Genomic DNA, 23,423 nt, shown 5'->3' with positions numbered 1-23,423 from the left:
GTGAGAGAGAGAGAGAGAGAGAGAGAGTGTGAGAGAGAGAGAGAGAGAGTGTGAGAGAGTGAGAGAGAGTGACAGACAATGAAATGGGTAAAGGTCAGAATCAATAAATGCTAATGAGGACCATTAGTGGCTAACAATGGGTTATTTCTGGTAGCAGCCCATATTATGGCAAGGCGTGGTGAGTGGTACTTGGGTAAGGACATGGAAGGTGGTGTTCAGGCCCTAAAATTATTGAACTCATTACTGAGTCCAGAAAGCTGCAGGGTCTCCAAGCAGAAGTGAGATGCTATTCTTCCAACTTGTGCTCAGCTTCACTGAAGCACTACAGCAAGCTGAGACAGAGATGTTGGCCAGGCAATAAGGTGGTGTGTTGAACTGGCAAGCAACAGGAAGCTCAGTCAATTATTGCAGGCAGAATATAGAGGCTCTGCAAAGTAATCACCCAGTCTGTTTTTTCTCCCCAATGTACAGTGGACCACACTTGAGCAGCAAATACAGCAGACTAGTTTGAGTCAACTACAGGGGAAAATTACTGCCTTACCTGGAAGAGGTGCCTGGGATCTTGGATAGTGAAGAGGGAGAAAGTAAACAGGAAGCGTTGCATCCCCGGCAATCACACAGGAAAGTACCTTGGGGGTGTAGGGAGGTGCTGTGGGTCGAGGAGTGGGCCACATGTCCCAGCGAGAACGGTCCCCAAAACTTTATTCATTTGCTTAAAGTAGACATTCCAAGTGCTGACTTAAGGTGTAGGTTTGCTCACTGAGCTGTAGGTTTGATATCCAGACGTTTCATTGCCTGACTAGGTGGCGACCTCCAAGTGAAGCGAAGCTGTTGTCTCCTGCTTTCTATTTATGTCTTTCTCACCACAAACCCCAGGAACCCCATCCAGGAGAAACATATAAATAGAAAGCAGGAGACAACAGCTTTGCTTCACTTGGAGGTCGCTACTGATGATGTTACCTAGCCAGGTAATGAAACGTCTGGATATCAAACCTACAGCTCAGTAAGCAAACCTACACCCTAAACCTCAACCTGAGCTACAAACCTTCACAAACCTTGCAAGTGCTGACTAAAATTTGTTGCTGAACCAGTATAACAAAAAAAGTCAACTTTTCATTCATCACAGTTGCAGTTATGGGGAAGGGAATTTGCTGCGCGCAACTTGGCTGTCACATTTCACGACATAGCAATAGTAACACTTCAATAGTAGTTAACTGCTTTGCAGCATTTTAAAGGGTTCTGAGAAAATTCATACAATTGTTTGTTACAAAATGCAAGGCATTTGTGGGTGGGTGAGACACATATGAATTATCTGTTCCGAAATCCACAGTAAAAGGCAAACACTGAGATCCCTTGGAAACAACTGCAGTTCCTGTACAACCGAAAGTAAAGCAAGTAGTACTAAACAGGTTAATTTGTTTTGTTTTGTTTTAGAAAGCACTACCCGCGAGTATTTCTTGAAAGGGATGCTTCCTTGTACTTACCTGTCATTTTGAGGCCGGTGTTTCATGCTGGAAGAATTCCAACATCACCTCCCCTCACAGTTCTCCAGCTTTGCCCCCCACCTCCAACCTTCAAACAGCCATTTCTTCAGCCAATGTCACAAACGAACTCCGGAAGAGGTCATAGGTGAGAGGTCACATTTCACTCTCCCTAATTATATATTTCTAAAATTAAACTTAGGATAAGGCGAGGCGTAAATGACACCTTTTAAAACACGGCCGCATTTTCTGCAGAAAAATATTTGACTTTTCTTTGAAAGGCCAACCGTCCGCTGACGTAGTGACGTTCGATGTTGCTCTGTTGCTTTGACAACGAATTTAACAGCGAGCCGTGGACAGGTAAATATTTAATTCGTAGCTTTGGCTTCTAATATTTGACAAATAGACTAACATATCGAGTTATTATGATTTCCTCGTTTTTAGTCAATTTTTGTCTCATCTGTTCAAGTGCAGCGTTTGTTTCAGAATCCTATTCCTCAGTCTTGGGGAAAGATGGGAGAGTTTTTTTTCCCAAAGACAAATTCTGGTGATTGGTGAATTTCACTTACTATGAGATCCTTGATTAGGGATGTTAACCAGGGCCAATCAGGGAGCCCTGGGCAACAGATACAAACAGGAGATTAAAATAAACACTGTGGGGGTTTATGGAAAAAAATGAATAGTAGTGTCGGACATCCTATTCACTCTGAGAGTTGACTCTGAGGGAGCTAGATCTATGTCAATGACTCTCCATGTGTAAATAAAGGGTGACTTGGTGATGGGATACCAGCCTCTGGGGAGTTATGTCAGGAAAAAACAAACAAACAGGAGATTAAAATAAGCACTAGCGCAGTTAGATGGTAGTGTGGGGTAAAAAGGAAAAAAATGAGTGTCAGACATCCTGTTGTTAGAAACAAAACTGAATAAAATTTTAGACGAGACCAAAAAATCTGGAAACAAGACAATTTATTACGGACTTGCAAGTACGGGTTGCAACTGCACAAAACAATTGAGCGAATTAGACTTGGGTGAGTTTACAATTATACCTTTGAGCTGAGTGAGGTCACCTCTCCAGACTCCTAATTACCAAATCTCTCTTACTAGGCTATCCAGCTGCCCATCTTCGCTCCACCCTTGTTACTTCCCCTTCCTCATGTTGGCAACCTTCCTCCCTGTTAGTGCTGACATTTTCATTATTTTGTTGATAGTACATCAAGGTATAGTTTAACATTTTGTATCAATACTGCTGGTACATTCCATTTTCCGTACACTTCACCAACTTTGTATCATTTTTGTACGGCTCAGCCATTTTAGTTATCTCAGTTTTTTTGCTGAAAACTTATTTTAAAAGAGTTAACTTGCATATATTATACTCCAGAATTAGTATTTAATTAACCATAATTAAAAGTAAAGATACACTTCCCATAGTACCTGCAGAGTTAATAATTTTTCTGCTGGACCCCTTTTCTTCATGTTCTTTTATATCTGCAAAAACAACACTTCTTTTCATTTCTAACAACTCCCCCATTTCTTTTATTTTACTATTTGTTGTTTTTGCAATTTTTATTCTCTGCCCTCTTTTCACCCTAAGGTGTAGAGGTTCACAATCTTACCGTTTCTGCTCTCTTAAGTCTGCCTTTTTTTTCAAACTCTATGAGTAATCTATTAGTCTTTCTTTCTTGTGTGTTTAATGTTGTCATGATCATCAATGATTGTTGACCTCCCAAGGACATTATCAACTTATTCATTATCCACTTTAACACATTAAATCCTATTATTAGTCTTATTATCATTAGTAAGACTTAAATGCCTAAATTAGCTAACCATTTTCCCCAACTGGTCAGTCCCCAGTCACCCCATTTCCATCTCTCATCTTTTCAAAGTTTATTCTCAACATCTTTTATATTCTTTATCTTTTTCTTTACTATTTCTGCCTTATCGTCTACTAGGGAAGTGGCGCCTGGGATGAAGGTGCAACATTCTTTACCAATTAGTGCACAGGTTTCCCCCTTTTTCGGCCAAGAGATAATCTAGAGCCATTCGATTTTGTAAAGCTGTTAATCTTGTGGCAATCATTTTGGTGGTTATGGCCGATATTTGGGTCTGAGTTTCTTCCATTACATCGGAGGTATTATTAATTAATTTCTCAAGGGCAGCCGCCAGTTTATGTATCTCTCCCCCTGCCCTTGCAGTACCGTAGCTTGGAAATAATGTCCACAACAGACGGTCAGAGACTTCTCGGGTCTTACGTTTTACTCCCCCTTCATTTCTCAGGTTGTGTTCATGTTTTTCTAATCGGAGGTGAGGAATTATGTAAGCAAGATAACAGCAGCCACTCCAGCTTTTCTTGTTTTGAGGCAATGACTCATCAACATCAAAACATGCATTTCTTCCTATACATTCGGTTATTCGAATGTATTTCTCACCGGGAATAAATAGATAGGCCTTCCGGCCGCATACTCAATATGTTTCATTCAATATTTGGGGAACAGTCTTGGCCGTGGCTTGGCTGGTGTAGACACAAAATGACTTTCCTAATTGGAAAGGTGCAGTATTATTCCAATTACAAAGCAGGTGGTATTTACTGCTCCTTTCGGTGGGGTAATTATAAAGCCATCGATAATACCCTTGGTTCTCGGAGCTGGTCTAGGGAACCATCCTGCAAAGTTATATTTGTCCTTTTCGTGACTCCACATTGTGTTATTTGTGCCTGAATTAAATTGTTGCACATCATACACTTCCTTTTTGGTAAGTGGTATTACTAAGGTGGGGATTCCAGATTCACCATGGTGTGGGACCTCTGCACAGACCCAACAATTAGTAAGTCCTTTTTGTTCAGCATAATTTTGGCATAGTGTAGTAAAGTGATTTCTCCCGTTTCCTCGAATAGTTAGTATTACTATTGTTATAATATTATACCAATACCCACCCATTTCTAACAACTATCTACCTTCCTGTCTATCTGTCTTATTTCTTTAGGCGCCAGGAAGAGGTGAGTCCACACAGCCCTTACAAACAATAACAATATATCAGCAAACTTTAAAAGAGTCTTTTGTCTCAATTCATTCTTTCCTTCTCAGCTTAATTTTCAGAGGATTTTCTGTAGGATGGGTGTGCCACTCCGCCACTGGGGCGTTCACAGGACCTTTGACACGAGTGTGATGGCTCCACCCTTTCTCAGCAGTCCGAACAGTTGTTTCGGTGGTTAGAAGAGTTAGGAACGGTCCCTCCCAACTTGGGTGTAGTTTGGTAACCTTCCAGGTTTTAATCAAGACCCAATCACCTGGTCGTATATAGTGTACTGCAAACTCTAGCGGTGGTGTTTGTACCAACAAGCCTTTGTTCCTAAGAACAGATAATGAAGAACCAAGTGCCATAATATAATTTTTCAAAAATTTATCATTAAACTCGGCTGTAGGTACCTCTCCTTCCACTCCTAGAAATGGTAGTCCAAACATCATTTCATAAGGGGAAAGACCAATATCGCGCCTCGGGGCAGTTCGGACACGTAATAATACAATAGGCAAACATTTGGTCCACGGTAATCGAGTCTCTGTGACTAATTTGGATAATTGTTTCTTCAAAGTCTGATTCATTCGTTCCACACATCCGGAGGAGGGTGGGTGCCAAGGAATGTGAAATTCTCAAGAGATTTCTAATCCTGCCCTTACTCCTTGTAGGATACTAGAAGTAAAATGGCTACCTTGATCTGAATCTATATTTTCCACTATTCCATATCTTGGAATAATATGTTCGAGAAGGGTTTTTACCACTCCTTTTGAGGTGGCTGATGACATTGGGAATGCTTCTACCCACTCTGTTAAATGGTCTACTAAGACCAACAGGTATTTCTGCTTTCCCACTGGGGGTAGTTCAGTGTAGTCTACTTGTATACTTTGGAAGGGTCTCACCCCTGGGTTTCTTCCTCCTTTGGGTTTTCCCTTATTATTTTCTTATTAATCTTCTGGCAAGTTGTACATCCTATGCATATTTGTTTTGCTAATGTATAGATTCCCTTGCATCCATATTTCCTTAACACAATGTCGCACATAGCTTGGGAGCCCCGATGACTACCTTGGTGTAAAGTAGCTAGGATGTTTCTCATAACTGGTTTACTCACCAATTCCCTCCCATCTGGCAAGATCCATTTTCCTTCAGTTGTCTTATTGGCCCCTATTTCCTGAAATTCTTTTTCTTCTTCCTTCGTGTACATGGGGTTCATGGAAGAAGAATCAACTAGGGGCATTAGTACTTGCATTCTTGTTACTGTGTGTTTCATAGCTGCTTCTTTGGCTATTTCGTCTGCTAGCCTGTATCCCTTTGCTTCTAGTGTGTGTCCTTTCTGGTGTCCGGGTACATGGACTATAGCTATCTCCCGGGGTAATTTTAAGCTCCCCAATACTTGTCCTATCAATTCTTCATGCACTAATTCCTTTCCTCTACTATTGATTAGTCCCCGTTCTTGCCATATCTTTCCAAAGATATGAGCTACCCCGTAAGCATACTTAGAATCAGTGTAAGTTGTTCCATCTCAATTCTCTAAGTGTAAAGCTTGGTTCAATGCATACAATTCACAAGTCTGTGCTGACCATGCGTTAGGTAGCCGGTCAGCTTCCACTGTTCGGTTCTCATTACCGTCCACTACTGCGTACCCATTGCATCGTTTTCCTTCCACTACCCTTGATGACCCATCTATAAATAATCTGTCTCCTTCATGTAAAGGAATGTCTCTCAGGTCTTGCCTAATCTTAGTCTGATATTCTATGATATCTAAACAGTCATGTTCTAGTTCTCGTTTGTCTCGAGGTTCTCCCTTCCATAAGAAGGTAGCTGGGTTTAGACAGGTGTCTGTTGCTAATACAAGGTCATCTTTTTCCATCAGAATGGCTTCGTATTTTAAAATTCGTGAATCTGTTAACCATCTTTCTGCCTTTTGGTTTAACACAGTTCTGACTTGATGGGGGGTACTAACTACTAATGCTCCTCCAAAAGTGAGCTTCCGATTTTCTTCTACCAATATGGCAGTCGCTGCTTCTGCCTGTATACATTCAGGCCATCCTCTTGAAACTGGGTCCAAAATTTTGGACAGGAAGGCTATAGGTTGTCTATTTCCTCCTTCTTTCTGAGTTAACACTCCTAAGGCTGCTCCATCATTTACTGTTACAAAAAGGTGAAATGGTTTCTCAAGTGAGGGAAGGGCCAAAACTGGAGCTTGTATTAAACTATGCTTTAACTCACGTAATTTTTCTTTTTTTTCTTCTGTCCAGTGCAATTTTTCATGTTTGGACTCAGTCAATTTATAATATAGCCCCTTTGTTTTCTGAGCATATGACTCTATCCATAATCTGCAATAGCCCATTAACCCTAGAAACTTCCATAATTCTCGTTTGGTTTCCGGGAGGGGCAACTCTACTATCCCTTGAATTCTGTTAATAAGGTGTCCTAAGTATTTCACCTCTTTTTCTGCATACTGCAATTTACTCCTAGTTACTCTTAACCCCTGTTGTCCTAGGAAATTTAACAACCCATTGGTAGCTGAGCTTACATCATTTCTATTTTGTCCTGACACAAGTAGATCGTCTATGTATTGCAACAGTGACGTTCCCCAAGGCATTTGATGTTGTTCCAGGACTTGTTCCAGTACTTGCCCAAATAAATTAGGTGATTCTGTTAATCCCTGGGGAAGTACCGTCCATTGGAATTGTTGTTTTCTGCCAGTGTATGGATTTTCCCATTCAAAAGCAAATATATCACGACTCTCTGGGGCTAAAGGGCAAGCCCAGAATGCATCTTTTAAATCTATCGCACTAAACCAACAGTGGTTGCACGGTATCTTACTAAAAAGGGTATATGGATTAGGCACCACTGGGTGGCGTGTCTGAACCAGTCGATTTACTGATCTGAGATCTTGTACTAGTCGGTAAGTCCCATCTGGCTTCCGAACTGGTAGTATTGGAGTATTAAAGGGTGACATGCATGGTTCCAATAACCCTTCTTTTACTAGGGAGTCTATTACTGGTTGTAGACCCTTGACTCCCTCTAATGATACTGTTTAAGTCTTACTGTTTTATTTTCTTGTGACAGCGTAATTACAATGGTATTAATGTTTAAATAACCTGTGGTTCCAATTCTTGCCCACACATTAGGATTTATCTGCTCTTCGTCAATGGTCGTTAATCTATTCATCGTTACAGCTACCGAATTTTTCTCAACTCCGATCTTTAAATTTAGTAAAATTATCAAATCTCTATCTAAAAGGTTGCTTCTGACATCAGGGATATATAATAATTGTCCCATTATTTCTTCGTTATTTACTTTTATTAAAGTTGGTTCGAAAACGGGCACTAGGAATTCTTCCCCTTTTATTCCAGAAATCTTGAGACTTTTGTTAGTTAACTTAACACCACTAGGTCTAAAGCTTAGGGATGATCGGGTTGCTCCCGCATCCACTAGAAATACTGTTTCCTCTCCCTTAGGCCCCACCTTTAAATTTATCAAGGGTTCCCGGTGGGTTTCAGGAAGAAGGAACCCCTGACTTCCCTATTCTTCATCAAAAGTCATCAACGAAACTGCTTCTTTTTGTCGCATTAGCTTGGACAATCTTTCTTAAAATGTCCTGTTACTCCGCAGTAATAACATCCTGCCGTTTGTCTTTTTTTATAATCTGTTCTTTGCCTCTCTTGTCTTTCCTTGTTGCTTTCTGATTCTATCTTTCTCTTCGCAACTTCCTCGACTGCTGCAACCATTATTTTAGCTTTCTGTTTCTGTTTCTCATCTTCTCTTTTTACATATACTTTCTGTGCTTCATGTAACAATTCCTCCATCTGTCTCTCACTCCATCCATCTAATTTCTGTAACTTCTTTGTATGTCTGGCCATGATTTGGTTACGAACTGGACCTTCAAAAGTCCATGAGCTACTGGATCATTAGGATTCATTCCCGAATATTTTCTAGTGACTTCTTTTAGCCTTTGCAAGAAAGCTGACAGGGCTTCATCTTTGTCTTGTCTTACTACAAAAAATTGGGGAATTTGTTTTCAGCTGGTATTACTCCCTCGCCCACAGGGTGTCTCTTTTCCCATTCCCTAAGCGCAGCTCTTCTAATCATACCCCTTTCTTCTCCTGAAAATAGTGTCCCCATAATACTCATCAGTTCACCCCATGTATACAAATTCGGTCCCAGGAATTGATCCAACTGTTCTGCCAATCCTACTGGATCTTCAATCAAACTTTTCATTTCTCTTTTGAAAGACCTAACTTCAGCGGTGCATTAACATATCCGATTTCGCCATTACCAACAGGTACTTCTCGATATATTTGTGCCGATGCCCCGCCTATGTCCCTCTCTTCACTTCTTTTTACTGCTGATCTCGTTCTAATCGGACTCAAGAGAAGGTCTTCCCCTGGACCTTTTTCAGGTCCTTGTACCGGAGGGGGTGCTGTGGGAGAGGGAAACGACAGGTCATTATTATCATTGTTATATGGGAGATGGGGTAAACTTGACAAAGGATCCCAGCGGATCCTTTGTTTCCTCAGTGCCTTCTTCCGTTCTTGACTTTTGCAGAATTAAAATTTTCGGGCTCCCTATCCAACAGGCGGCGTAGTCAGATTCTTTATAGGAGCACTTATGTTTCCTATTTACATATATATTTAAATCCTGACATAACCAATCCTCGTCTGACCCATATTTAGGCCAAAATACATTTGGGGCTTTAATGCTTTCCTTAGTCCACTCAAAACAACAAAATGTTATCATTTGTTTTTTGTCTTTTCCTCGCATCCAAGGATTGTATTTCCAATCTCTTAGCATTTTTCCTCAAGGACTGTCCATTGGGATATAGTCTTCGGATGTCTCTCTCATATCTCTTTCTACATCTGAATTGCTATTCTTATTTCCCATTTTAATACTCGGCCGTTTTCTTTATATAATTTTAATTAACCTCTCTGAAGTTCGGTGTTACCTTCTTCCACACCCACTTCAGGGTCCTAATCTCCGCGTGGGGGTTTCCTCTCTTAATAACTGGTCTAAGGCTGGGTGATCGAATCAGTTAGACACCTTACTTGTTAGATTAATCTAGCCAATTAAAGACCTTTATTCTCTATTTTTTTAAGTTGCCAGTTCCCCCATACTTCTCGTACGGAACCGACCACCAAGGTAATACTTAAAGGTCAATTTTCATACCTTGGTCTGTGCACAAATGTTACCTGGTCGAATGCACACCCCGTCCTGCGGCAATACCAGACAGCAAAAAACCGTTGTCAATCTAGGTCGCCCAAAATTTACCTTCACCCGGGTCTCATGTACACAAGAGTAACCCGACCGAACCACCATGTCTTAGTGCCCTTCGCACCGCAGCAAAACAGCAGGTAATGCTGCAAATCCCAGCCACCCGAGTACGGGTCTTAAGTTCATAAGAGTTACTCGATCAAACCACCATGTCTCAGCGCACCCAGAACCACGGCAAAACAGCTAGTACTGCTGCAAATCCCGGCCACCCGCGAATGCGGGTCTTAAGTCCATAAGAGTTACCCGACCAAGACCCGGGTAAGACCTTTTTCTTACCCGGGTCTTGTGCACAAGAGTTACCCGACCGAACCCGCCGCATCACGTCTGCCCGTCTTGTTTCCAGGGTCTCTCAGTCTGGATCTCGCTCGCCCAAGCCGCCGCGGCAATGGGGGAAGGTAGAGACCGCCGAAATCGGCAGGGTGCACCTTCTCCGATTTTTCTGAAATTGCCGAGCGACCGGAGCATGGGATCCCAGGACGAGCACCCAAATCTGTTAGAAACAAACTCAATAAAATTTTAGACGAGACCAACAAATCTGGAAACAAGACAATTTATTATGGACTTGCAAGTACGGGCTGCAACTGCACAAAGCAATTGAGCGAATTAGACTTGGGTTAGTTTACAATTATACCTTTGAGCTGAGTGAGGTCACCTCTCCAGATTCCGAATTACCCAATCTCTCTTACTAGGCTATACAACTGCCCATCTTCGCTCCACCCTTACTTCCCCTTCCCCATGTTGGCAACCTTCCTCCCTGTTAGTGCTGACATTTTCATTATTTTGTCGATAGTACATCAAGATATAGTTTAACATTTTGTATCAATACTGCTGGTACATTCCATTTTCCGTACACTTCATCAACTTTGTATCATTTTTGTACAGGGAGAAAGTGAGGACTGCAGATGCTGGAGATCAGAGCTGAAAATGTATTGCTGGAAAAGCGCAGCAGGTCAGGCAGCATCCAAGAAACAGGAGAATCGACGTTTCGGGCATAAGCCCTTCTTTTTATGCCCGAAACGTCGATTCTCCTGTTCCTTGGATGCTGCCTGACCTGCTGCGCTTTTCCAGCAACACATTTTCAGCTCATTTTTGTACAGCTCAGCCATTTTAGTTATCTCAGTTTTTTTGCTGAAAACTTATTTTAAAAGAGTTAACTTGCTTATATTATACTCCAGAATTAGAATTTAATTAACCATAATTAAAAGTAAAGATACACTTCCCATAGTACCTGCAGAGTTAATAATCTTTCTGCTGGACCCCTTTTCTTCATGTTCTTTTATATCTGCAAAAACAACACTTCTTTTCATTTCTAACACTGTTCACTCTGAAAGCTGGCTCTGAAAAAAAGAAAAAGCAAACAGGAGATTACATGGGTGCTGGGGAAAAATAAGCACTACCGCAGTTAGGCGGTAGTATGGAGTAAAAAAAAGATAAACAGGAATGTCAGAGATTCTGTTCACTCTTGAGAGCTGACAAAAAAAAGAGAAAAAAGAAAAAAAAAACAGGAGATTCAGTTAGGTGATAGTAGAAGCAAACAAACAGGAGATTTTTTATGGTGGTGGAAATTGAATAAAGATTTGTACACCTTAAGAAAAAACAAACAGGAGATTGCTGCTGTTAGGCGGTACACTGGGGAAAGGAAAAAAGAAAAAGAAAAAGAAAGGAGTATCAGAGGAAAGAAAGAAACACAGTATGTCAAGAGGTTCTGACTCTCTGAGAGCTGCCTCTGAGGGAGCTGGATCAATAAAAGAAAGGAATGTTAAAAAAAACATGAGATTCAGAATCTCCTTGAGGCACAGACAGACATTTCTGTGGCCAGCAGTGAAAAATCAGAATGGTGTGTCGCCTCCTTGGTACCAATATCAAGGATGTCTCAGAGAGAATGCAGAATGTCCTCAAAGGGGAGAGGGACAAGCAAGAGATCATTGTACACATTGGAACCAATGACATAGGAAGGGAAAGTGATGAGATTCTAAAGTGAGAATATAGAAAGTTAGGCAGGAATTTAAAAAGGAGGTCCTCAAGGGTAGTAATATCTCAGTTACTCCCAGTGCTACGAGCTAGTGAGGGTAAGAATAGGAGGATAGAGCAGATGAATGCGTGGCTGAAGAGCTGGTGCATGGGAGAAGGGTTCACATTTTTGGATCATTGGAATCTCTTCTGTACAAAAAGGATGGATTGCACCTGAATTGGAAGGGGACTAATATAATGACAGGGAGACTTGCTAGAGCTGCTCAGGAGGATTTAAACTAGCAAGGAAGGGGGTAGGACCCAGGGAGGTAATGAGGAAAGAGATCAATATGAGACTGGTACAGTTGAGAAAAGAAACGAGTCAAACAGTCAGGGCAGGCAGGTACAAAGCAGAGAACAAGGTAGGACTGATACATTGAACTGCATTTTATTTCAATGCAAGAGGCCATCAGGGAAGACAGATGAACTCAGGGCATGGTTAGGAACATGGGACTGGGATATCATAGCAATTAGAGAAACATGGCTCAGGGATGGACAGGATTGGCAGCTTCATGTTCCAGGATACAAATGATATAGGAAGGATAGAAAGGGAGGCAAGAGAGGAGAGGGAATGGTGTTTTTGATAAGGGATAGCATTACACTGTACCTAGGGAGGATATTCCTGGAAACACACCCAGGGAAGTTATTTGGGTGGAACTGAGAAATAAGAAAGGGTTGATCACCTTCTTGGGATTATATTATAAACCCCCTAATAGTCAGTGGGAAATTGAGAAACAAATTTGTAAGGAGATTTCAGTTATCTGTAAGAATAATAGGGTGGTTACGAGAGGGGATTTTAACTTTCCAAACATGGACTGGGACTGCCATAGTGTTCAGGGTTTAGATGGAGAGGAATTTGTTAAGTATGTAGAAGAACATTTTCTGATTCAGTGTGTGGATGTACCTACTAGAGAAGGTACAAAACTTGACCTACTCTTGGGAAGTAAGGCAGGGCAGGTGACAGAGTGGGGGAGCACTTTGGGGCCAGCAACCATAATTGTACTAGTTTTAAAATAACGATAGAAAAGGATAGACCGGATCCAAAACTTGAAGTTCTAAATTGGAGAAAGGCTAATTTTAATGGTATTAGGCAAGAACTTTCAAAAGCTGATTGGGGCCAGATGTTCACAGGTAAAGGGATGGCTGGAAAATGAGAAGCCTTCAGAAATGAGATAACCGGAGTCCAGAGAGAGCATATTCCTGTTAGGGTAAAGGAAAGACTGGTAGATGAATGGAATGCTGGATGACCGAGAAATCGAGGGTTTGGTTAAGAAGAAGAGGGAAGCATATGTCAGGTATACATAGGAGAGATTGAGTGAATCCTTGGAGTATAAAGGCAGTAGGGATAAACTAAAGAGGGAAATTAGGAGGGCAAAAAGGGACACAAGATAGCTTTGGCAAATAGAGATAAGGAGAATCCAAAGGGTTTTGTACAGATACATTAAGGACAAAAGGGTAACTAGGGAGAGAATGTGGCCCCTCAAAGATCTGCAAGGCAGCTGTTTTGTGAAGCCACAGGAAATGGGGAAGATATTAAACAAGTATTTTGCATCAGTGTTTACAATGGAGAAGAACATGAAAGATATAGAATGTAGGGAAATAGATGGTGACATCTTGAAAAATGTTAATTTTTACACCTGAGGAGGTGCTAGATGGCTTGAAATGCATATAGGTGGATAAATCTCTAGGGCCTGATCAGGTGTAACCTAGAACTCTTGGGAAGCTAGGCAAGTGATTGCTGGGCGCATTGCTGAGATATTTGTATCATTGATAGTCATAGCTGAGATACTGGAAGACTGGAGGTTGGCTAATGTGGTGCCACTGTTTAAGAAGGGTGGTAAGGAGAAGCCAGGGAACTATAGACTGGTGAGCCTGATGTCCGTGATGGGCAAGTTGTTGGAGGGAATCCTGAGGTACAGGATGTACATGTATTTGGAAAGGCAAAGACTCATTAGGGTTAGTCAACATGGCTTTGTGCATGGAAAATCATTTCTCATGAACGTGATTGAGTGTTTTGAAGAAATAACATGGAGAATTGATGAGAGCAGAGTGGTCGACATGATCTATATGGACTTCAGTAAAGCGCTTGACAAGGTTCCCTATGGGAGACTGGTTAGCAATGTTAAATCTCATGGAATACAAGAACTAGCCATTTGGATACAGAATTGACTCAAAGGTAGAAGACAGAGGGTGTTGGTGGAGGGTTACTTTTCAGACTGGAGGCATGGGTCCATTATTTTTTGCCATTTATATAAATGATTTGGATGTGAACGTAGGAGGTATAGTTAGTAAGCTTGCAAATGAGGCCAAAATTGGAGGTGTAATGGACAGCGAAGAAGGTTACCTCATATTACAATGGGCCAATGGGTTGAGTGGCAGATGGAGTTTATATTAGATAAATGTGAGGTGCTGCATTTTGGAAAAGCAAATCAGAGCAGGACCTATACGCTTAATGGTAAAGTCCTAGAGAGTGTTGCTGAACAAAGAGACCTTGGAGTGCAGATTCATAGTTCCTTGAAAGTAGAGTCGCAGGTAGATAGGATAGTGAAAAAGGCTTTTGGTATGCTTTCCTTTATTGGTCAGAGCATTGAGTATAGTAGTTGGGAGGTCATGTTGTGGCTGTATAGGAAGTTGGTTAAGCCACTTTTGGAATATTTACAAGTCTATTGCCAGAGTTGGAGGATTTGAGCAATGGGGAGAGGCTGAATAGGCTGGGGCTGTTTTCCCTGAAGTGTTGGAGGCTGAGGGGTGACCTTATAAAATCATGAGGGGCATGGATAGGGTAAATAGACAAAGTCTTTTCCCTGGGATTGGGGAGTCGAAAACTAGAGGGCATAAGTTTAGGGTGAGAGGGGAAAGATATAAAAGGGATCTAAGGGGCAAATGTTTCTCACAGAGGGTGGTGCATGTATGGAATGAGCTGCCAGAGGAAGTGGCAGAGGCTTATACAAGTGCAACATTTAAAAGGCATCTGGATGGGTATATGAATAGGAAGGGTTTGGAGGGATTTGGGCCAAGTGCTGGCAAATGGGAATCGAATAGGTTGGGATATCTGGTTGGCATGGACGAGTTGAACCGAAGGGTCTGTTTCTGTGCTGTACATCATGATTCTATGACTTCTCGGACTGACTGTAAGATGGCTGGCCACAGCCAAAACAAATATATAAACAGGGGAATCTCCTCAGTTCAGGGACTGATTCCGTGCTGGCTGGCCAGTGCATCGTGCACACGTAAATAAAGGGTAACTTGGTGATGCGATGCACACAGTCTTGATATCAGAAAAGGAGGAGGAAACTCTTCCAAGATGCTTCAGATGCTAGAGTCATAGAGATGTACAGCATGGAAATAGACCCTTTGGTCCAACCTGTCCATGCCGACCAGATATCCCAACCCAATCTAGTCCCACCTGTCAGCACCCGGCCCATATCCCTCCAAACCCTTCCTATTCATATACCCATTCAAATGGGCCTCTTAAATGTTGCAATTGTACCAGCCTCCACCACATCCTCTGGCAATTCATTCCATACACGTACGACCCTCTGCGTGAAAAAGTTGCCCCTTAGGTCTCTTTTATATCTTTCCCCTCTCACCCTAAACCTATGCCCTCTAGTTCTGGACTCCCCGATCCCAGGGAAAAGACTTTGTCTACTAATCCTATCCATGCCCCTCATAATTTTGTAAACCTCTAAAGGTCGGTTGCGGTCCAGTGCACGCCACCCGTGTCAGAGGAACCAGATCCAGGATGAAATCATCGCAGGAAAAGCTACAAGAGAAAGACCTGGCCCTGGCCTTGGCCTTGGTGGAGGAATGTAGTGATTGGAACCAGGTGGATCTCATTGACTGTGAGATTTTTGATTGGGTTGTTAACCTTGGCCAATCAGGTAGCCGTGTGAAACAGATTTAAATAGGATATTCACACACAACATGGGTGCTGGGGGAAGAAAATAAGCACTACTGCAATTAGGCGGTTGTGTGCGGGTTAAAAAGGGAAAAAAAGAAAAATCGGGAAAAAAAAGAAAAGAATAAAAAAGAAAAAAGAGAAAAAATAAATAATAGGAGATTCACACACAACATGGGTGGTGGGGGAAGAAAATAAGCACTACTGTAATTAGACGGTTGTGTGGGGGTAAATAAAAAGAAAAAAGGGGAGTGTCACCGCAGTTAGGCGGTAGTGTGGGGGTAATAAGAAGGAAAAAAGAACAGGAGGATCAGACATTCTGCTAAAACAAATAGGAGATTCACACACAACACGGGTGCTGGGGAAAAAATAAGCACTACTGCAATTAGGCAGTAGTGTGGGGGGTAATTTTTAAAAAAGAAAAAAACATAAATAGTGTCATGGGTTCTGTTCACTAAAAGAAGAAAAATAGGAGATTCACACACAACATGGGTGCTGGAGAAAAAATAAGCACTACTGCAGTTAGGCGGTAGTGTGGGGGTTTTAAAAAAAAGAAAACATGAACAGGAGTGTCAGAGGAAAAAAAGACAGAAAAAAATAAATAAATAGGAGATTCTCACACCTGCACACACAACATGGGTGCTGGGGAAAAAATAAGCACTACCACAATTAGGCGGTAGTGTGGGGGTAAAAAAATGAGAGAAGAAAGAAATAGGAGATTTAGGGATTTGAGTTTTGTCCTCATTTCCCTGAAAACTGGTTGAACGATAGGGTTTGGGAGCATGGCTTTGCTGCTCATCTGCCTTGTAAAATTGCGGTTTCTCTGTATACAGCTGTTAATTTTTTGTAAACTGCATCTTCTAATAAAATTGAAAAAATAGATTTAGACTGATTCTATAGGTGTCTTCCCATTTAAAAAAATAAATCGGAGATTTTAAATTTCCTCACTTCACGGACTGACCCTGTGCACATGTAAATAAAGGGTGATTTGGTGACAGTATACCAGCCAGAGTAGTTATTTAATGAACAATATCTCTGAACATGTTGATTAGAAAATATCTAAACCAGAAAACAGAGAAGATAACTTGTGGATTCTTGTGGTGCAATGGTAATGACCCTATCTCTGAATCAGGAGACCTGGGGGTTTGGGTTTTAAGTGCGTGATCTAACCTCGAGAACAGGTTAATCTCTAGAACACCTCAGAACTAGTTTTTGTTTTCTTAAGTGTCTTTAGTGACAAATTGTGTCTGAAGAGCTGTGAAATTAATCTTGACTAGTGTAATGGTGCCATAGAAATGAAATTGTTGTTTTATTGTTATTATTGTAATTCCAGTTTTGTTTATTTCTTAGAGTTAACAGTTTGCAAACTAACTGTGATCCAAGATCCTGGAACTCTCCTCCTTGCAGCTCTGGGTGTGCCCATTTCCTGTGCACTGCAGCGGTTCAAAGTGGCAGTTCACCACCATCTTTGCTGGCAGTTAGGCATGGGCCATCCCAGCCAGTGAAGCCCATTGTGGTCTGAAAAATAAAAACAAAATTCCAAATAAGTCACTTTGGACTCAAACATAGTGTGGCAGAGGCTGAGAAAGTTTATAGCCTTAAATGTTGTCTTTAAACATTTAGAATAAAATGTAATTTTGAATTACAGAACACATTTGCTGCACATTAGCAAAAAAGTATGGCCAGGAAAGATGAGATAATTAAGAACCTTTGGCCAATGACTGAACAAGCGCCTCCTTCTTTAGCAAGGAGGAAATCTAGCACTAACCGATTCTGTAGCGTCATCATCTGGGTCTCCTGTAACTCTTTGATCACCAGATTCAGAGCATGGGCAGTTGAGTTGGCAAGTTTTTCGATGTCATATGCAAGGTCACTTACCTGATCTAGGGCCATTTCAACACCCCAGCCAGGAATAAGATCTCCCAGCAACCTGGACCACCAGGTTTGTTGATGGAAGACATTGTGTAAGTCCTGTTTTGTTTTTCCTCTACTTTTGTTCTGTACTGATTTGCATATTAGTGGGCATTCCATTCATCATTTACTTCAGGTACTTCATGGTGGAGGGTAAAAAGTGGTAAGATGTATATTAGGGCACAACGTCCATTGGGTAAATATAGGTAGGCTTTGTTTTCGCATAGTAGTTTTCATTCTACCATGACTGTTGCCCAAACAAAGCTCCTTGTGCATAGGCTTAATATTGAGTGTCAACAATACGGTCAATGACCAAACTTTTGAAACAAAATCCAGGGATAGAGGAACACTTCATTTGAAACCGCAGAGTCTGCTCAAACCTGGCTCCTTATTCTCCTTATCTCTATAACATCCACCCGTCCACAACCCTCTAATCTCTCTGCATACTTCCAATTGTGGCCACTTGCAGATCCTGGATTCTCATTACTCCGCCATTGACACAGAACCTTCAGCTGCTTCTGTGCTAAGCTCTGGAATTCCCTCTCTAAATCTCAATATATTTGTCTGTTTTAACATGTTCCTTTAAACTTGCATGTTCTAATGTATCTTTATGTGTGTCAGTGGTGTTTTGTGTATCTTAGAGGCGTTACATGAATGCAAGTTATTATAGTTTGTTGAACCATTTCCTCGGTACACCTATTATCCCAATGGAGGAAGTTGCTATCCTGTGAAATTTTCACGTGAATGTTGGGCAAAAGCAAATTCAGTGTTGGCTGTAATATCCTTATAGGTAAAAGGCCTATCAGCTTGTACTATCACACTGCGCACAATGACAAGTGACCATTTAATTGAGGTATTCTGCAAGTAGATACCTGAGCCAAAATATAAAAAAAGTTGCAAAAATAAAATGGTTTCAAGTGGCTTTTCATAATTTGTGTATTATGTTGATACTGTTGCCAAGTGTCATTTATTTTGAAGATCTACTGTATAGCATTTCATGAAACTAGACTAACTTGTCAGGAGGTTATTGTTTATGTTGCAGTTGACATTTGGACTTTAAAAATCATTGATAGCAGTTCAATATCTCAAGAAACTCTGAATATCATCAGGGATTTACCATGAATTATCATCCTTTCAATGTGGATTGGCTGGACTCTAGTCTCCAAGCAACATTATTGCCCGGGAGACCATGGCACAAGGTAAGACATTACTGGATTTCATAATTCATAAATCTCTATGAAGCATGAAAGGAGTATTTAATCATAGGGAGAAATCTCCTGGATTTACATCAGGATATATGGTGAATGCTGGAAAATACTAATGGTTAGAGCACCTGTATGTAAAGAAATGCCATTTAAATGGAGGGAAATCTGAAGGATGTCCGACAGTGGCACTCTGTGATGGACTTCCTAATTTTCTGTATCCAGGCAATCTGGTGTACCTGGCAGTATGTCTGGGAATATCTCCCTTCAGTTATTGGTCCACCTTACCGTGCATAGGCTGAATCTACCTGTTAAAAAGCTTCAAAATATTCAAACAAAAAAAGGCAATCACTTCCCAGATGTTCCTTTCTTACCTGCAGATGTTTATTTCACCTTCTAGTCTGAATACCCTTCAATAGACAACCCTTAGATGTGGCCTCAGGCCAGGTGTAGGAATAACCCTTCCTTAGTAGCAGAGCAGTAATAGATTGTACACTACAGGCCATATCACTCTTATAAACCAAAATGTCATCTAGCTTCCCAAGAGCAAAGTTGAAGGAAATCATTGTCACCATTCACCACATTGCTAGGTAATGAGCAACTTCAACAAGAGAATATTTAGCTACCTCCTCTTGACATTCAGTAGTGTTATCATAGCTGAATTTACCTTGTCAATATCCTGGGGGTTATCATTGTGCAGAAACTAAATAGTGCCCTCTGTGAAAGATCACCACTGCATCAGCTGGCTTGTCTCATTATACCACAAAGTGATGTCTTGATTTACATTTGATAACTTTCCTTTTGACAATTTGATTTTCTCTACTCTGTCCCAAAGGGACTGTTTATATTAATTTTGTTTGATTTGGTTATTTGGATTAGTGGATTCCCAACTGGACCAGCCATTTAATATTGCAGATGTAAGAGCATTCCAGTCATTTGGCTGGAGGTTGTGTAGCAAGTAACTCATCCACTGTTCGTCATCAACAAGGCATGAGTCAGCAGTGTGATAGAGTAATCTCCACTTTCCTGGATGTGTGATTCCAAGAACATTCAAGAAGCTCAACACAATTCAAGACAAAGCCATTGGTCGGATCAGTGCCCTATCCACCAATCTAAACATTAACTCCATATACCACCAATGCATAGTCTAACAGCATATACCATATACAAGATATAGAGCAGCAACTCAACGAGTCTCCTTCAACAGCCCCTTCCAAACATATGACCTCTACCATCTTGAACAAGTGCAAAAGAAACATAGGAATGTCATCACGTGCAGGTTACTCTCAAAGCCACACTCTATCCTAACTACTTTTTAAAATTAATGTACAGGATGTGGGTGTCAATGGCTAGGCTAGCATTTATTGCCCAACCCAATTGCCGTTCAGAAGCTGATGGTGAGGTATAGAGTCATACAACATGGAAACAGACCCTTCTGCCCAGCTCAACCATGACAACCTGGTTTCCTAAACTAAACTAGTCCCATTTGTCTGTGTTTGGCCCATGTTCCTCTATACCTTTCCTATCCACGTACCTGTCCAAGTGTCTTGTAAATGATATAATTATACTCCCCTCTATCACTTCATTTGGCAGCTCGTTCCATATATTCAGCACACTCTGTATGAAAAAGATGCCCCTCAGGACCTTTTAACTCTTTCCCTTCTCACCTTAATCCTATGCTTGCCGGTTTTTGACTCCCCTACCCTGTGAAAAGATCTTGGCAATTCATCTTATCTATGCTCCTCATGATTTTATAAACCTCCATAAGGTCACCTCTCAGCCTCCTACATTCCATGCGAAAAAGAATCCCAACCTATGCAGCCTGCCCTTATAACTCAAACCTTCTGGTCTCAGTAATGTACTTGTAAATCTTTTCTGAACCCTTTCAAGTTTAACAACATCCTGCATATAGTAGGGCGACCAGAATTGTACACAGCACTCCAAATATCTTACCAATGTCTTGTACAGCTGTAACATGACGTCCCAACTGCTGTACTCAATGCTATGACCGATGAGGGCAAACGGGCTAAACACCTTCTTCGCCACTTTGTCTACCTATGACACTACTTTGAAGGAACTGTATACCTGAACCCTTAGGTATCTTAGGTATCTCTGTTCCCCAGGACCCTACCATTAACTAAGTCCAGCCCTGAAATGTGGACTCTTTGTCTTACCAAACTGCAACACCTCGCATTTATCTAAATGAAGCTTTATCTGCCATTCTTCGGACCACTGGCCCAGTTGATCAAGTTCCCGTTGTACTCTTAGAAAATCTTCTCCACTGCCCACTGTGTCACCAACTTAGGTGTCATCTGCAAACTTAGTGATCATGCTTCCTATATTTTCATCCAAATTGTTTCTATAAATGACAAACAACAGTTGACCCAGCACCGATCCTTGTGGCACATTGCTGGTCACAGATCTCTAGTCTGAACAACAGCCCTCTACCATTGCCCTCTGTCTCCTCCCGTAAAGCCAATTTGTATGCACTTAGCTCACGCTGTTTGGATCCCATCTGATTTGACTTACTAACCATTCTAAATGCAGAACCTTGTTGAAGGCTTTATTAAAGTCTACATAGACAATGTCTGCCACTCTGTCTTGTTTTACCTTATCGGTCATCTCTTCAAAAAACTCAGTCAAGTTTGTGAAACGTGAGTTTCACAAAGCCATGCTGACTATTCAAAATCAGTTCTTGCCTTTCTGAATGCATGAGGATCATGTTTTTCAGAATCCCCTCAACATTCACCAGTGACATCAGGCTCACTTGTCTGTAATGCCTTTCTTAAATAAAGACACAACACAACATTAGCCACCCACCAGTCACTGACATCTCATCCACGACTGTCGATTGTACAAATATCTCTGCTAGGGGCCCTGTAATTTCTTCTCATTTCCCACAATGTCCTGGGCTACATTTGATCAGGTCCCAGGGACATATCTACCTTTATGCATTTTAAGACCTCCAGCTCTTCCGCCTTCTGAACTGTGGACTCTTTTCAAAACACCATTATTTATTTCATCGAATTCCCTAGCTATCATGTCTTTCTCCATGGTAAGTTCTGATGTGAAATATTCACTTAGGATCTCACACATCTCCTGTGATTCCACACAACTTGATGACCTCATTGATCTTTAAGAAATCCTATTCTCTCCCTAGTTACTCTTTAGCCCTTAATATACTTATAGAAGATCTTTGGATTCTCCTTTACCTTATCTGCCAAGCTATCTCATGTCCCTTTCTTCCCATCCTGATTTCCCTCTTAAGTATACTCCTACACACCTTGTACTCCTAGGAGAAAATGAGGACTGAAGATGCTGGAGATCACAGTCAAGAGTGTGGTGCTGGAAAAGCACAAAGGTCTCATGCCTGAAACGTCGATTCTCCTGCTCCTCGGATGCTGCCTGACCTGCTGTGCTTTTCTAGCACCACACTCTCGACGCTATACTCCTCAAAGGATTCATTTGGTCCCAGCTGTCTATACCTGATATATGCCAGTCAACCAGTATTCCCTACTCCTGCCAGCCTTTCCCTTCACACTAACAGGAACACGCTGTCCCTGAACTCTTGTGATCTCACTTATGATGGTCTCCCACTTTCCAACAGTGACTTTCCCCGTGAATAGTCTCTCCCAATCAACTTTTGAAAGGTCTTGCCTAATACTGTCAAAAATGACCCTACCACAGTTTAGAACTTTAACTTTTAGGTCAGGTCTCTCCTTTATTAGCTCCTTTTAAAGCTAATAAAATATGATTAGTGGCCCCAAAATGTTCCCCATTAGCATCTCAGTCACTTGCTCTGTTTTATTTCCCAAAAGGAGGTCAAGTTTTTACCCCTTCTCTAGTAGGTTTGAGAAAGTTTTCTTGAACACACTTAACAAGTTCCTCCCTATCTAAGCCCTTAATGTTATGGCAATCCCAGTCTATGTTTGGAAAGTTAAAATCCCCCACTATTACAATCCTATTACAGTATTCTTACAGCTATCTGTGATCTCCCTACATATTTGGTCCTCAATTTCCTGCTGACTATTGGGGGGGAGGGTCTACATTACAATCCCATTCCTTTTTATTTCTCAATTCCAACCATATAGCTACACTGGACAATCCCTCAGGAATATCCTCCCTAGGTACTGCCGTGATGTTTTCCCTAATCAAAATAATCACTCCCGCTCCTGTCTTGACTTCCCTTCTATCCTTCCTATAGTATCTGTACCCCGAAACATTGAGTGCCAATCTCTCTGTCAACCATGTTTCTCTAAGAGCTATGATCTCCCATGTTCCTATCCATGCCCTGAGTTCATCTGCTTTAATTGTCATGCCTCTTGCATTGAAGTAAGTACATTGTAATTCATCAGTCTTTCCTCATTCTCTGTCACACTCTTGCCTACCTTGTCTATCCAACTATCTCCCTTTAATCTACATGTCGATTGGTCAAACTAGGTCGGTCAGGATAGCCTTGAGGAGGAGTTCATTGAATTTATAGTTTTCTTGAACAGTATGTAATGGAACTGATGAGGGAACAAGCTATCTTAGATCTGGTCCTGTGTAATGAGGCAAGAATAATTAATAATGTCACAGTTAGGGATCCTCTTGGAAGGAACGATCAGAGTATGGTTGGATTTAGAATACATTTGT

At 41.4% G+C, this 23,423-nt stretch overlaps 2 protein-coding genes across 6 annotated transcripts in view; one reads left to right on the top strand and one right to left on the bottom strand.

Annotated features, from left to right (window-relative positions):
• Positions 1-1,613, bottom strand: part of rnft1 (ring finger protein, transmembrane 1) — a 44,421-nt gene extending 42,808 nt beyond the window's left edge. The window contains exon 1 of the mRNA XM_043718121.1: positions 1,485-1,613. Within this exon, the coding sequence (XP_043574056.1) occupies positions 1,485-1,510 (26 nt within the window). The 5' untranslated portion in view covers positions 1,511-1,613. The remainder of the gene's footprint in view (positions 1-1,484) is intronic.
• An 87-nt stretch (positions 1,614-1,700) lies between these two features.
• Positions 1,701-23,423, top strand: part of LOC122563898 — a 65,568-nt gene continuing 43,845 nt past the window's right edge. For all 5 annotated transcript variants that reach the window (XM_043718119.1, XM_043718118.1, XM_043718116.1 and 2 more), the window contains exons 1-2: positions 1,701-1,841; positions 18,629-18,785. In XM_043718119.1, the coding sequence (XP_043574054.1) occupies positions 18,705-18,785 (81 nt within the window). In that variant the 5' untranslated portion in view covers positions 1,701-1,841; positions 18,629-18,704. The remainder of the gene's footprint in view (positions 1,842-18,628; positions 18,786-23,423) is intronic.

This window comes from Chiloscyllium plagiosum, chromosome 28 (genome assembly GCF_004010195.1).
Source record: "Chiloscyllium plagiosum isolate BGI_BamShark_2017 chromosome 28, ASM401019v2, whole genome shotgun sequence".
NCBI lineage: Eukaryota > Metazoa > Chordata > Chondrichthyes > Orectolobiformes > Hemiscylliidae > Chiloscyllium > Chiloscyllium plagiosum.
Note: the sequence above shows the minus strand (reverse complement) of the source record. Positions and strands in the feature narration are given on the sequence as shown.